At 37.9% G+C, this 13,337-nt stretch overlaps 1 protein-coding gene across 1 annotated transcript in view; it reads right to left on the reverse strand.

Moving 5' to 3' along the window:
• Window positions 1–13,337, reverse strand: part of LCP2 (lymphocyte cytosolic protein 2) — a 66,892-nt gene that overhangs the window by 14,250 nt on the left and 39,305 nt on the right. Inside the window, exons 7-13 of the mRNA XM_072630944.1 lie at window positions 8,745–8,922; window positions 7,791–7,873; window positions 7,020–7,086; window positions 6,848–6,928; window positions 1,413–1,438; window positions 1,301–1,320; window positions 1,100–1,192 (exon numbers count right to left, since the gene is read on the reverse strand). Of these exons, the coding sequence (XP_072487045.1) occupies window positions 1,100–1,192; window positions 1,301–1,320; window positions 1,413–1,438; window positions 6,848–6,928; window positions 7,020–7,086; window positions 7,791–7,873; window positions 8,745–8,922 (548 nt within the window). The remainder of the gene's footprint in view (window positions 1–1,099; window positions 1,193–1,300; window positions 1,321–1,412; window positions 1,439–6,847; window positions 6,929–7,019; window positions 7,087–7,790; window positions 7,874–8,744; window positions 8,923–13,337) is intronic.

The raw sequence follows: 13,337 nt of genomic DNA on the forward strand, positions 1-13,337 counted from the left end.
ATTTTACACAGGAGAAAATTTATAAAAAGAGACATCAAGTGAGCTGCCCATCTAACTTGGTAGTGTTAGAACTAGAGCTGGAACCCAGGCAACTTGACTTCTAGGTCAGGGCACACAAGTTACATAGAAAAGATATCCCTCAAAACAATTGGAAAGATTAAAAATAAACATCCTCCTTCCTTGACAACATTTTTAAATCCCAGACCATGTTCCCTTACATTCTGAAAGGAAGAAATTAGGAAAATGCCACAGCACAAGGGATTTTTTGTACTGACTTAGCCTGGTTTTCCCAAAGCAACACTACAGTGTTACAGATTTTGTACCAGCTTCCTGAAAGTCATTGCTGACATCTGTATTTGGTGGAGATTACTGCTCTGAGACAGTAGCTGCAGCTTTGGACCAAGAAACAGAAAACATCATGGGCCTCAGCTCTGTCAAAGTATTCTTCACATTTCTACAAAGTTTTGTGACCTTGTTCAAATTACTTAGGAGTGCTTCAGTGTTTTCATTTGTAAAGTGGTAGGGGGGTTTATATGATCTGGTCATTGAATACCCTTCCATTTCTGTGGTCCTAAGGTCTTCACTCTCTTTTACCATTCAAACCCCAGAAAAATGTACCAGAAACTTGTCTTTAGCAAAGGAGGCATCACCACAGTATATTCTAAGACACTGCAAGTTGGACAGTAGGCAAAGTTCCGATGAAGAATGGGAGGAGAAAATTTCTACTAACACAAGAAGAGAAAATGGCAGTAGCAGCCCCCATGAACTAGATAGGATGCTTTGTTAAAAATACTCTGAGAAAAATGTCACTGTTGGGGATCCTATCTTCAAAAAGCACAGTAATTCTCATTACATTGATTAAAATTTTCCTGTTTGTCAGGGATTTCTTTTTCACTTTTTTTTTCTCTTGGCTAGGTTACTTTATATCTGACTTTTAAAGTCTAAACATTCCTTAATCACAAACTTCAAAAACATGCCATTTAGTACAAAATAGTCCCCATTATTTTTCTCCTTATATCATTGGTTGTATGTCAGACATGTTTTTAAAAATGATCTTCAGTTGTATGACTCTCATACTCTACTAGAGAGATAAACTTACTTTGGTACAGGTGGCTTCTTAAAATTTCTATCAGGTCTTTCTCCATGTGGCAAAGGAGGCTTCTGTATCTTAGGTAAGTGATCTCCAGAAGGCCTGTGGTATTTAGAAACCAGATTTATTAAAGAAAGTCAACTGAATGCTATAGGTTAGAGTTCTATAACATGTATCATCTTAATCTCCCAAACACTCCCTTCACCTTACCTCAGTGCAGGAGCTGAAGGCTGTAAAATACAGTGAAAAATGTGTCATAATCTTTAATATGTTCCATTGGATGAATATGCATTATGCTGTCTTAAGGTAAAAGATGTCTTACCTTATCAGGAAAAACTGGTTTTTTCCCTGCAAATTACAAATGAAAATTTTTTCATGTCTTGAATCAAGTTCACAATTCTCTAACTCTGAGACCTAGAAACAATCTGGTGCATGGGCAAGCATTTTCAGCCAAATAACACAGGTGAAAGCTTCAAAGATAAAAGCATTATTCTTCGATTAAGACATTAAGAGCAAGTAAGCAAGGTCCCTCAAGACCATCTCATCCAACCTCTTCATTTTGTGGAAGAGGGAAGTGAAGTCCAAAGACAAGAACCTATTTGTCAAGGGCACATATAGTTTTATATGCATGCAAAGAACATTGAGCTTCCAGAAGTACCTAACAGTTCATAAATGGAACAGACATTTTCTTTCTTTCGTTTTTTTTTAATCCCTAGTTTATTGACTTGTGGTGCTGAACTCTAGGTTTTATGTGAATGTGCCACTAATTATCTGAGTGACCTTGGGCAAGTTACTTAACTTATCTAGGTCTCAGTTGCCTCATCTGTAATATGAAGAGGGTGGGGATAAATGACCTCTAAGGTCATTTGAAACTCTATATCTATGACTAGCCTTTTTTCTTTTTGAGTTCATGTCTTCAATAAACCTATTCATGCCTGCAGTTGTGAACTCTCAGCCCAGTAAAAAAGTGCTTAAGCAGTATCTTCAATATTCACAGGGTCAGAAGGATACTTCCTCATAAAAATAGAATTCTAAACTTTTTTAGTTACCACTTAAAACAGGAAATGAAGGAGTTTCTCTCTGCTGAAAATGAGAGCAACAGGATTTTACTTAAACCTGTGCTCAAAATGTAAGAACTTTTACCATGCCTCCCGCATCCCAAACAAATAAAACCCTAGCAATTTTAACCTTAAAAAATGTAAAATTTACTATTGCCCCTTTCTCTTCCTGTCCTCTTTCCTTCCTCTCAGCCACCTGCCTATTCCCCTATAAAAGAAATCAGATTCAGAAAATTAGTTTGATCTCTGCTTTCCAAAGTTCTAGCAAAGAGTGCCACTGTAGGCAACAAAATCTTGGAATGTTAGAACTGGAAAGGACCTTAGACGTAATGTAGGGTGAACCTTCGATCCCTTTGTATTCCACCAAAGGAAAATGAGGTCTGGATAGAGGCTGTAAGCCCAGGGCCTTAAAAATCATAAATAACCACATGATTCAGACCTAGATCCTCTGACAGTCTGATGTTCCCTTGCACTGTGCTCACGAAGAAGAAAAGCTTTTACACTGAGTTAGCCAATAAGATTTTTAACATGTTTTTTTCTTCTTAGTTTCCTTGAGTGGACCTTATTTCTGAATCCCTTGCATAGCTCAAAGAGAAATTACTTCTCCATTCCCTGCATGCTCTCTCTAAGATGAATATGGGATTATAAGGATGCTGGTTAGTATTAGCATATGAAAAACCATTCAGTGAAATTTCTTTAGCGTTTTGCTATTTTGTCTGAAGGCTTCAGCAGTCTTGTTCTGGTATAATAGAGTCCCAGCATTTCAGAGCCCTGGAAATGGGTCTTTGAAGATCTCAGGGTGATAAGCCATATGCCTAGAGTTTCATTTTCACAGCTTGATTTGTCTTACTGTTCTGAGATGCTTTTTATCTTTTCATAAAATGTTTTCTAATTTAATTAGGTCTTACTGAGGATGCTATTCCAAGAATACCAAAAAATAAACAAAGAAAATCCCACACAGCCTATACCCTAATGTCCAAATAAGTTTTAATAAAAAGTCGGCTGATTTGCCCACAGCAGCTCATTTTCTAAGATGTTAAATTTTAAAGGAGATGTGTACATTTGCAGCAATATGTTAGGAAGATTATGCATGAAGTTATGTAAAAAACATATTAGAGAAGGCATCTACTAGCGGTAGACAAGGAAGCTGGGAGACTAGGATAAAAGAGTCCAAGCAAGAGGTGATGAAGGCCTGAACTAAGGAGGGAGCCACATGAGTGGTGAAGAGGAGAGGAGAGTTGCAAGATATATTGTGGAGACAGAATGGGATAGTATTTTTTGCAAGTAGTTAGATGTAAGGATAGGGCAGCTAGGTGGTACAGTAAATAGAGAGCTGGGCCTGAAGTCAGGAAGACTCATCTTCCTGAGTTCAAATCCAGTCTCAGACATTCGCTAGCTGTGTGACCCTGGGAAAGTAATTTAACCCAGTTTGCCTCAGTTTCCTAATCTGTAAAATGAGTTGTAGCAGGAAATGGCAAACCACTCTAGTATCTTTGTGAAGAAAACCTCCAATGGTATAGCAAAGTCGGACAAAACTGAAATGACTCAACAATAACAAAACTTGGATGATTGAGAGAATGATGATACCATAAAGAGAAAGAGAAAATGTCGGCAGAGAGAAAGGCCTTGGGACTTAATAAAGGAGGGAAAAGGGAGGAATTCTATTTTGGACAAGGTGAGTTTGAGGGGCCAGTGAGCCATTCTAGCTTCTAGAAGTTTATTAGTCACAGGGAGGAGAGAACAAAAGCTATTCTTTGAAGGGATAAGCAAAGTCAAAGGGAGATCTTTTTTCTCCTACCAGGCGACACCGAGGCATTTTTTAAAGTTGAGAAAGAACCAGAGAGGGTGACGCTGAAAATGCATGTGAGAAGAGATGACTGATGAAGCAATATAAAAGAGGAGACAAGATGGGAATGGGAACCAAGAGCACAGTTGAAGGAGTCAGCTTCAGCCTTGAGGAAATCCTTACCTTGGGACTGGAGGAAATGGGGAGCATGTGTGAAGCCCTAAGTTTAGAGGAGTAAAGAAAGCATAGTGGGATTTTGTCAAATAGCGGGCAAGGCCATCCATGAACCATAGGGATGGGAGTGAAAGTAGAGCTGGGGGCTTGATTGAGAAAAGAGGTGATAGGTAGTTATCTCTGCCAGTGGCATTGTTTCCTACTGGGGAGGATAGAATCATGGAATGGTACACCTGGAAGAGACCTTAAAGTAACTTCCTTCCATTGAAGCTTTTTTCTAACTGCCTGCCACATAGCTCCACTTGAATGTGCTTCAGGTTTCAGATTTAGCATGTCTAAAAACAATTGCATCGTCTCAAAACCTCCCCCCACTCCAACCTAATGACGTTTCCATAGATGGAGTCATCCTTTTCCCTAGTAACTTAGGATTCAATAAGTTGATATGTCCTATTGATTCTATTTCTGCCATTCCTTACATGAACCCTTCCTCTCATCTCCCACTATAATCTCCACTGTTCATCTGAATCCTATTCCACAAACTTTTTATTAAGCACCTACTATAAGCTAGTCATTGTGCCAGACACCAGAGAGAAAACAACAAACATAAACTTATATCACACCACCTTTGAAGAACTTCTATTTTAGGAAGGGGAGTGGAAGAGGAACAACATGAACACAGAAAATTAAATGCAAAATATATACCATTTACTTTCTGAGAGGTGAGAACCCTATTAACTGGGAGAGTACAGACAGGTTCCCTCTTAGAAATGACACTTGAGGTGAATTTTGAAAAACATGGAGCTTTTAGGAGGCAAAAGTAGGGAGATGATTCATTCCAGGCATGGGATACAAGCTTATGCAAAGGCAGGGAGATGGGAAATGAAGTGGGCTAAATTGATTGTGATTAAGAGTAAGTTAAGGAGGATAATGTGGTGTGTCTGAAAAGGTTGGAGCCAAATGATGAAGTACTTTAGAAGTCAAACAGAAGAGTCTGTGTTTTATCCTATGAGCAAGAGGGGATGACTAGAACTTGTACAGCAGGGAGTGATTTGGTCAAACCAATGATTTAGAAACATCAATTTGGCAAGCTGAGTGGTGGATAGATCAGAGAAGAGAGAGTCCAGGAGTCAAGGAGATGAAGTAGGAGGCTTCAGGAAAGAGATGACAGTCTGAACTAGACTGGAGGTTCTAGTAATGGAAAGCAGAGAACAGAAGTCAAATGTGAGGGGCAGCCAGGTGGCATGGTGGATAGAGTGCAAGATCTGGAATTGGGAAAAGTCATCTTCCTGATTTCGGATTTAGCCTCAGATATTGACTAGCTGTGTGACCCTGAGCAAGTCACTTAACCCTGTTTGCCTCAGTGGGAAACCCCATCTGTAAAATGAGCTGGAGAAGGACATGGCAAACCACTCTAGCATCTCTGCCAAAAAATCTCCAAATGAGGTCACAAAAAGTCAGACACTAATGAAAATGTCTGAACAACAACAATATTTTACTTTAATAGTTAAGTGTCCATTGTGGTTATTTTTTTCTTTAACCTCTAGTTTATTCCATCCTTTACATTCATCGTTTTCAGAGATATTTTTGAATAATCTTCCTAATGAATAGCTCTGACCATGCCATACCTGTGACCAGAAGCTTTTAATAGCTCCCCATCCCCTAATATATAAAATATAAATTGATCCTGATCTTCCTAAACCTGGCATTCAAGATTTCCTACAATGTAGCTCCAACCCATCTCTTCTGCCTTATTTTTTACTATGCCCATCTGCATCCTTCATATTCAAGTCAGAAAGTATTGCTCAAGTGACCCGTTATTATCCTGCTCGTTCCTGATTCCATGTCTTTGCTCACATGGCTGTAGATGGATGCCCCTTTTCCACCTCTGTCAAAGTCCCCTCCCTTCCTTCAAGGCTCCATTCAGGTTCTCTCTCCTCTGTTCTGGGTGACTCGCCTCTTCCCCAGGTGAAAGCCACGTATACCTGCCCAGATTCCTCACAGCGCTGTGACTGGGCCCATCCCATACATGGACACTCCTCTTCATAGGATAATAGGTATCTGAGATCCCTGCAACAAATCTTTGTTGCACATAAAAAGAGTTAGCACTTATATAGGGCTTTCAGGTTTGCAAAGTGCTTTACATATAAAGGGATTAAGCATTACTAGTTTGAAACTTCTCTAGGACTTTTGTAATCACTTGTAAATCATTATCATCATCTTAATAGTTGACACTTATATTAAGCACCTACTACATGACAAGAATTATGCTAAGTGCCTTACAATTATCTCGTTTGATCCTCACAGCAACCCAAAGATGCAGTTGTCATTATTGTGCCTATTTTATAGATGCAGAAACTGAGGTTGAGAGAGGTTTAGTGACTTGCCCAGGGTCACACAGCTAGTAATTGTCAGAGGCAAGAGTCAAACATAGGTCTTCCTGAGTCCAAGGCCCCTCTTTTGTCCACTGGGCCACCTTGCTGCCTAATAGACACTTAGTCACCATTTGTTAAATAAAATGGAATCTAATCCCATCCAGTTTTATAACTGAAGAAACTGAGTCCTGAAGGGTGAGTGACTTGCCCAGGGTCACTCAGCGGCAGAGATAGGACAAAAAGCCCAGGTCTCCTGACTTCTAGTCCAAGTCTGTTTCAACCCTTCCACATGATTTTTTTTGCTACACAAATCATCATTTAGAAATGTAGAAAAGACCAGTACCTATTTGATGTCACATAAACTCACCTATTCCCAAATCTCTTTCAAATTGAGGTAACGTCCGATCCAATGGTGGCTTTTTACTTCTGTCTATGGATGGTGCAGGGACTGAAAGCGAATGATAAATAATATAAGTGGAAATAATCTGGTCATTGGAAGAGGAGAATAACAGTGTACAGAGATAGAGATTTGTGCTTACGGTTGGGTGTTCGGTGGTTTCTGCCTCTAATGGGCTCTTCATGATTGGATTGTGGAAGATGAGGAGGCTGTTAAGAATAGATGCCCTTGTTACAAGGTGACATTTTGGCGATGGGGAAGAGGGAGGGGAAGGTTTCATATTTATGTTAGGTCAAGCCTCAGCAAAACTGTTGACACTGGGTTTGTCTTCAACTATCCTAACTTCTCCTTTCCATGCCCCCTTCCCCCATCTCAACAGCTACCTTTCAATCTCCTCCAATCTTTCCATCATTTTCAGGGATTCCTACCAGTCAATTATATACCTCGGTAGGAATTTCAAGACTGTGAAATTTATAGGATTCTACAACTTTATAGCTTGCACTTAACTAGTCCAAGTTTTCCTTTTTACCAATGAGAAAAATGAGACCCAGAAAGGGGAAGTGACTTTTGTTCCCTCAAATTCATATGCACATTTCATGCCTTATCTAATTGAAGAGTGAAAGAGTTTATCTCCAGCTAAAAAGGAATTGAGGCATTAGCAACAAGAGAGGGGGCTGTTTGAAAAATCTAGAGACTTTCCTGGTGTTTTTGAAAGCAGGTCATACAGGGAGCCCCATATATTATTACTAGGTTAAGCTGATTCTGTTCATATTTCTTTTAAAGTAAATTTTCCCATTTATTTTCAATACTGGAAAATTGAAACCCAGTTCAGAGAACTTGTGCATTACTCAAGCCTAAGGAGATTTTCGGAACAGAATAAAGATGAAGTCAGTTAAAAGCAGAAGAAACCTACTGTGTTCCGGCCACCAATGGCTGGTAAGGGTCTCTGAGGGGGAACTGGAGGCTGCTGAGGGGTTTTCCCAAGGGGGGGCCTGTCTGAAGAGACCAACAAGAAAAAGTGTTTTAGAGGAGACACAATGAAGGAAAAGAGGCAGAAGATAATAACAACTTCTAGTAATCAAGTCCTTAAAATGAAATGGAGTCACCTTGAAAGCCTAGTGGAATTCTTAGTCTTCCATATGCAACTTCATTCCATATATTTAATTAACTGGAAGGGACCTTAGGGATCTTAGGGATTTGGAGTCTAGCAAAGAGTAGAAACTAGAACTGTGATCTCATTATTGTCAGGAGTTCCTACTAAGTTTCTCTACCAGTGCAGATTGACATTTTTGTAACTTGTAGTCAGAGAATTGTGTAGGGGCTCTGAGAGATCAAGAAACTTGCCCAGGGTCACACAACCAATTTATGTAAGAGGCAGGATCAGAATTCAGATCTTTCTGGCTACAAGGTCAAGTTCTATCCACTGTGGCACACTACCTCTCACAAAGCCATGAAATGGTGGAAGGTTTGGGGGCTAGAGAAGGGTAGACAAATCCAAGTCTTAGAGGAGCCACAAATTAGATTAATGGCAAGGCTGCTAGATTTACTTCTTTTATGGGAAGGGTACAGGGGTTAATGATTCAGCTGTAGGAAACTTTTGGGACGGAAACTTCCTCTTTCATTTTAGACTGGCAATCAATATGTGATTTATCATTTTAGAGAGTTACCTAGAGTACTGAAAGAATAAATGACTTCTCATAGTTACATAGCTAGTGTGTCTCGGAAATGAAGCCAAGTCTTCCTTACTCCAAAACTGACCCTCAATCTACTTTGCCATAGCATCCCTTCTATAATAATTAAGGTCTTAATTAACACTTCTTAATTCCACCTGTCAGAGTTGAGGAAAAGCAAAATCTAGGCCCCTTACCTATGTACATGGAACCTGTAGGAATCTTGGCAGGAAGGATTGTGTTCTGCATTTCCTCATCATTGGAGGGAGGGGGCTCATAATCAGCCTCATCTTCTACTTCAGGTTCCACCTCCTCACTGGGAGACTCATAATCTCCATCCTGATCTTCATTTGGGCTTTCATAATCATCCTCGTCCTGATAATGATGGCAATAAATATTTTACATTTGTATACTAAGAACCAACCTCTGTGCCTATTATCTTATCCTTATAAAATCTTTATGAAAGTAATCTGTGTATAAAACCAAGGACTTCCTTGATAGGAACATGAAACAGGACTAGACAATTTTTCAAAGATAATCTTGTACAGTTGACTACATTTTCATCATTTTTACAATTGACCGAATGGTAGAGAGAACACAAGACTGCTGGGTGAATGCAAAAAAAACCCAAAAAACAAACAAACAAAAAAAACTGAATCAACAGAGTGAAATTCGGTTTGAAAATTAGTCTTCTGGTTAGGTGTCTCACATGAGAAAATGGGGGCTAGAGATAAATAGGTGAGGAATGAGTCATATTTGAGTAATTATGCAGTATTTTTAATGATTCCAGACTATTTACTGATGCAAAATATCATCTTTGTGGCCTAATTCTCCCAGTGATATTAACAGGTTAAGAATCTTAGACCACTAGGATTCCAGAAGAACCACAATTATGGTTGACTCAAAAGGTATCTCTATATATGGTTATAAGTGGTGGGAATAAATAGACCTATTCAAAATAATTGCTTCTGTAAGAGAAGTGTTGAAAAAAAATTAAGTACACATACAACCAGAAATGGTTGGGAGCTTCTTACATGGTGAGAATGAAGGATAAAATATGGATAACTGAAATATTACATGAATATTCACAAATTATTTAAATTGTTGAATAGTCCCTCTGTGCATGAACTATGAGAACATCTAGACAAGAGTTGAATAAGATGAAGAGGTATGAATGTGTTGTGATCAGCATTAAGTAGAGAGAGCACCCATATTGAGAATGTCATAAATTAGATGAGTGAAGGAAAAGGATTAAGTGTTTACTATGTGCTAAGTATGTGCTTCATATAGAAAAGCAAGACAACCCTTGGCCTCAAGATTACATTCTAAAAGGAAAAGACGGCTCATATAGAAGAATGACTAGAGTTCTGGAAAATCCCAAGGAGAGCTAGTGAACCCTTAGGGAAATGGATTAGCATGTCTTTTCCAGAAGCACTAGTAGTATGAATTTGATTAAGGTTTCCAGAGGAAGAAATAGGAAGCACAGTATGAATGGGAGGAGGGGGAGATATGACAGGGCAGATGACAAGAAAGTGGATGAATGTGGAGTATGGTTGGGATTGGCTATATATAACTGGCCATGTGATTTTGGCATTCACTTTAGCCTGGATCCAGAGAATGGTCTCTGAAATATCCCAAATGAATTTAAATGAATAACAAAAACTTGTGAGAAAAAATAGAAGCAATAATAATAACTACAGCTTAATAGATGGCCTTTGATAGTTCCATGGATGGAATTCCATTACCTTGTGGTCAGGCTAGTTATGAATCTCTCTGACTAAGGTAGGTTTATCCTCAAATAGCAGACAATGGGTCATCACTTGACCCTTCCTTGCACCCTTTCAAGCTTGGTAGGATCTGACAGATCATATTGTCTGCTGGAATTGACTGGAGAGCCCAAGGTTGCCTGTATACTAAGATAAGGCATCAGAATAAAAGTTGAGTGGAGGCATTTTAACCATATAGAGTGGTATTTTGTTAGGTGTTGAAGTCTAACTCACATGCCTACAACTTGAAGACTCTGCCATTATGGATATGAAAAGTCATATCAGAACTGTAGATGAAAGACCTACAGATAAGGAAACAAGTTCAGAAGCATGAAATCACTTTCCTAAGGTATGTCAGAGAACCCTGACAGGTCTTCTGATTTCAAGTCCAATACTCTTTCCACTACATCATATTGGTCCAAGAAAGTGAAACTATTTTATCTTCATTGGGCCTGTGCCTGTTAGGTTAGAGGCTTCTTATAACGAACTCCATGAATGTATCTTTACAGAAAGAACTAATGAAACCATACTTCCTGAAGCAAAACAAACATTAGAGCCCAGTAAAAAAAAAGTTATACAGCATAGCCATTCTACACGTATGCCTTTCATTTAACCAAAGAACATCTCCATTAAATGAAAATTAGAAAGTTTGTCCAACCTACTTCAAATGATTTTTTTGTAACATACAAAAATAGTGTCAAGGGAGATAATATATGTGACTGGGATTTGAACAGTAGAAAATCCATAAAAATGTAAAGTGTCATAAGTAGAAAAGTCATTACTTCTACCAGCTTGAACATCCTATCCTTTCTCAAAGACCTCAAATCTCAAAAGCAAGAAAATTTTATTTTCTTTTAATAGAGGAGTAATTCTACCTGGCCACCAGTGGACAGAAGATACCATTGGCTGTCAATTTCAGTGGCTACTGACATAAAAATCTGCTTGGGAGTGCTAATTCTTTGATGAGATAGTCCTGTAGCAATGCCTGGCTTTTAATTAATATCAAAAGCCAATTCATTTAAGCCAGAAATGAAAGTAGTAGTAGCAGTAGCAGTAGTAGTAGTAGTAGTAGTAGTAGTAGTAGTAGTAGTAGTAGTAGCAGCAGTAGTAGTAATAGTAGTAGTAGTAGTAGTAGTAACAGCAGCAGCAGAAGTACTAGTAATAGTCTAGTAGTAGTTGTTGTGGTTGTATTGTAATAGCAATAGTAGTACTATCAGTAATAGTAGTAGTAGTAATATTAATACTAGTAGTAGTAGATGGTGATGATGATGTCACAATGATGATCCCACAGTTCCACAATCAGTGCTTATTCCTATACTGTAATAGTTTAAAGGATGTGAAAATAAATGCATGAATAGTGAGAACACTAGAATATTCACTTGGAAAACTATTCTCTATTTAAAATGTCAAAAATAATGTAAATTTGATATAAAATATGGCACTTTTCAGGGAGAAAAGTTAAGCCAATTATGGTATTGCTTAGCTTTAAATCATTATCATTTATTTATCTCAGAATTAATTATGGCTTTCAAATTAAAGGAAGTGGTAAAACAAAACATCACATTAATCATTAGATGTACATGAATGACATTAAGTTATATGGTTCCACTGGAAAACACATTAAATCCTAATATCTTTAAGGGCTATAGGGATAGGTAAAAAAAATTACAGAAGGCCATGGTTGGTTATGTTCTATTTGATGATTTAATAAGAAAACAAAAACAGGAAGGACAGATAACTATATTGTGGAAGAAAAGAAGAGGAATGGGAGGGAAAGCATTATTATTTAGGAAAGATGCATAAGATAAAGATTATATAATTATGGAGGAAAGGGAGTGGGGAATTGGTACTCCATGAATTTTATTCTCATCTGATCTGGATAAAGGACGACTGAACAAATCATTCATACTCATGGATACACACAGAAATTTTCGCATAAAGATACATTAAAAAAACAGAAATAAGAAGCAGAGAGGATGGTTAGGGAGAAAGGTCAGGATAAAGTATGTAAGAGAAAGAAAGAAGATAAGATAAGAAAATAAGAAAGAAAATAAGAAAAAAAACTTGATTCTAGAAAGAGGAATTTGAAGGGTTAAAGAGAATTAAAAGAAAAGGAAGAAAGAGCAAAAACATGCAAGCAGGGTCAAGGCAAGGGAAAGAGAACAGTAATGGAAAGAAATGAGTTGTTTCATTTATGAATCATTAAGTGTTAGGCAAACTCCTTTTCTTTAACTACCTTCTTATTTGTAAAGAGGTGACTGGAGGCAAAGAGAAGACAGAATGGAAAGAAGAGCACATTTAACAATTGTAATAGCGAATGAGAATGGGACCAACTCAGTCACAAAACAGAAGGAAATGGCAGAAGGAATACAATCTGTCAGTATGTTGTTTATAAGATGAACACTTGAAATACAAATATTCACACAAAATTGAAATGAGAGGCTGAAGCAAAAAATTATTATGCTTCAGTTAAACTAAAAATAAGCATTAGCCATGTAAATACAGACATGATAAAAAAGAGATAAGCAGGAAAATTGTTGTTTTTGTTTAGTCATGTATAACTCTTCACAGCCCTGTGGACCATATTGTTCATGTGGTTTTCTTTCAAAGATACTGGAGTGGTTTACCATTTCCTTTTCTAGTGGACTAAGACAAGCAGACGTTAAGTGACTTGCCCAGAGTCGTGCAGCTAGTAAGTGTTTGAGGTCAGATTTGAACTCAGTTCTTCCTGACTATAGGCTTAGCATTCTATCTACTGAGCCATTTAGCTGCCTTGAGCTGGGAGATACATTATGCTTAATAGCACCACAGTTAATAAATATCAATCCATTTATTCATGATCCTAATAACATGACATCTAAAAATGAAAGGAAAAGCTAATAAAATTGGAGGGAGCAACTGAATTGTAAAATTATGTGACAAACTTTAATGTACCTTTTTCAGATCTAGACAAATCTAACCAAAAGATAATTAATAAAGAAGTTATAGGTCCAAATAGAACTTGGGAAAAATTAGAGATAGATT

The sequence above is a fragment of the Notamacropus eugenii genome, chromosome 1 (genome assembly GCF_028372415.1).
Source record: "Notamacropus eugenii isolate mMacEug1 chromosome 1, mMacEug1.pri_v2, whole genome shotgun sequence".
Taxonomy (NCBI): Eukaryota; Metazoa; Chordata; class Mammalia; order Diprotodontia; family Macropodidae; genus Notamacropus; species Notamacropus eugenii.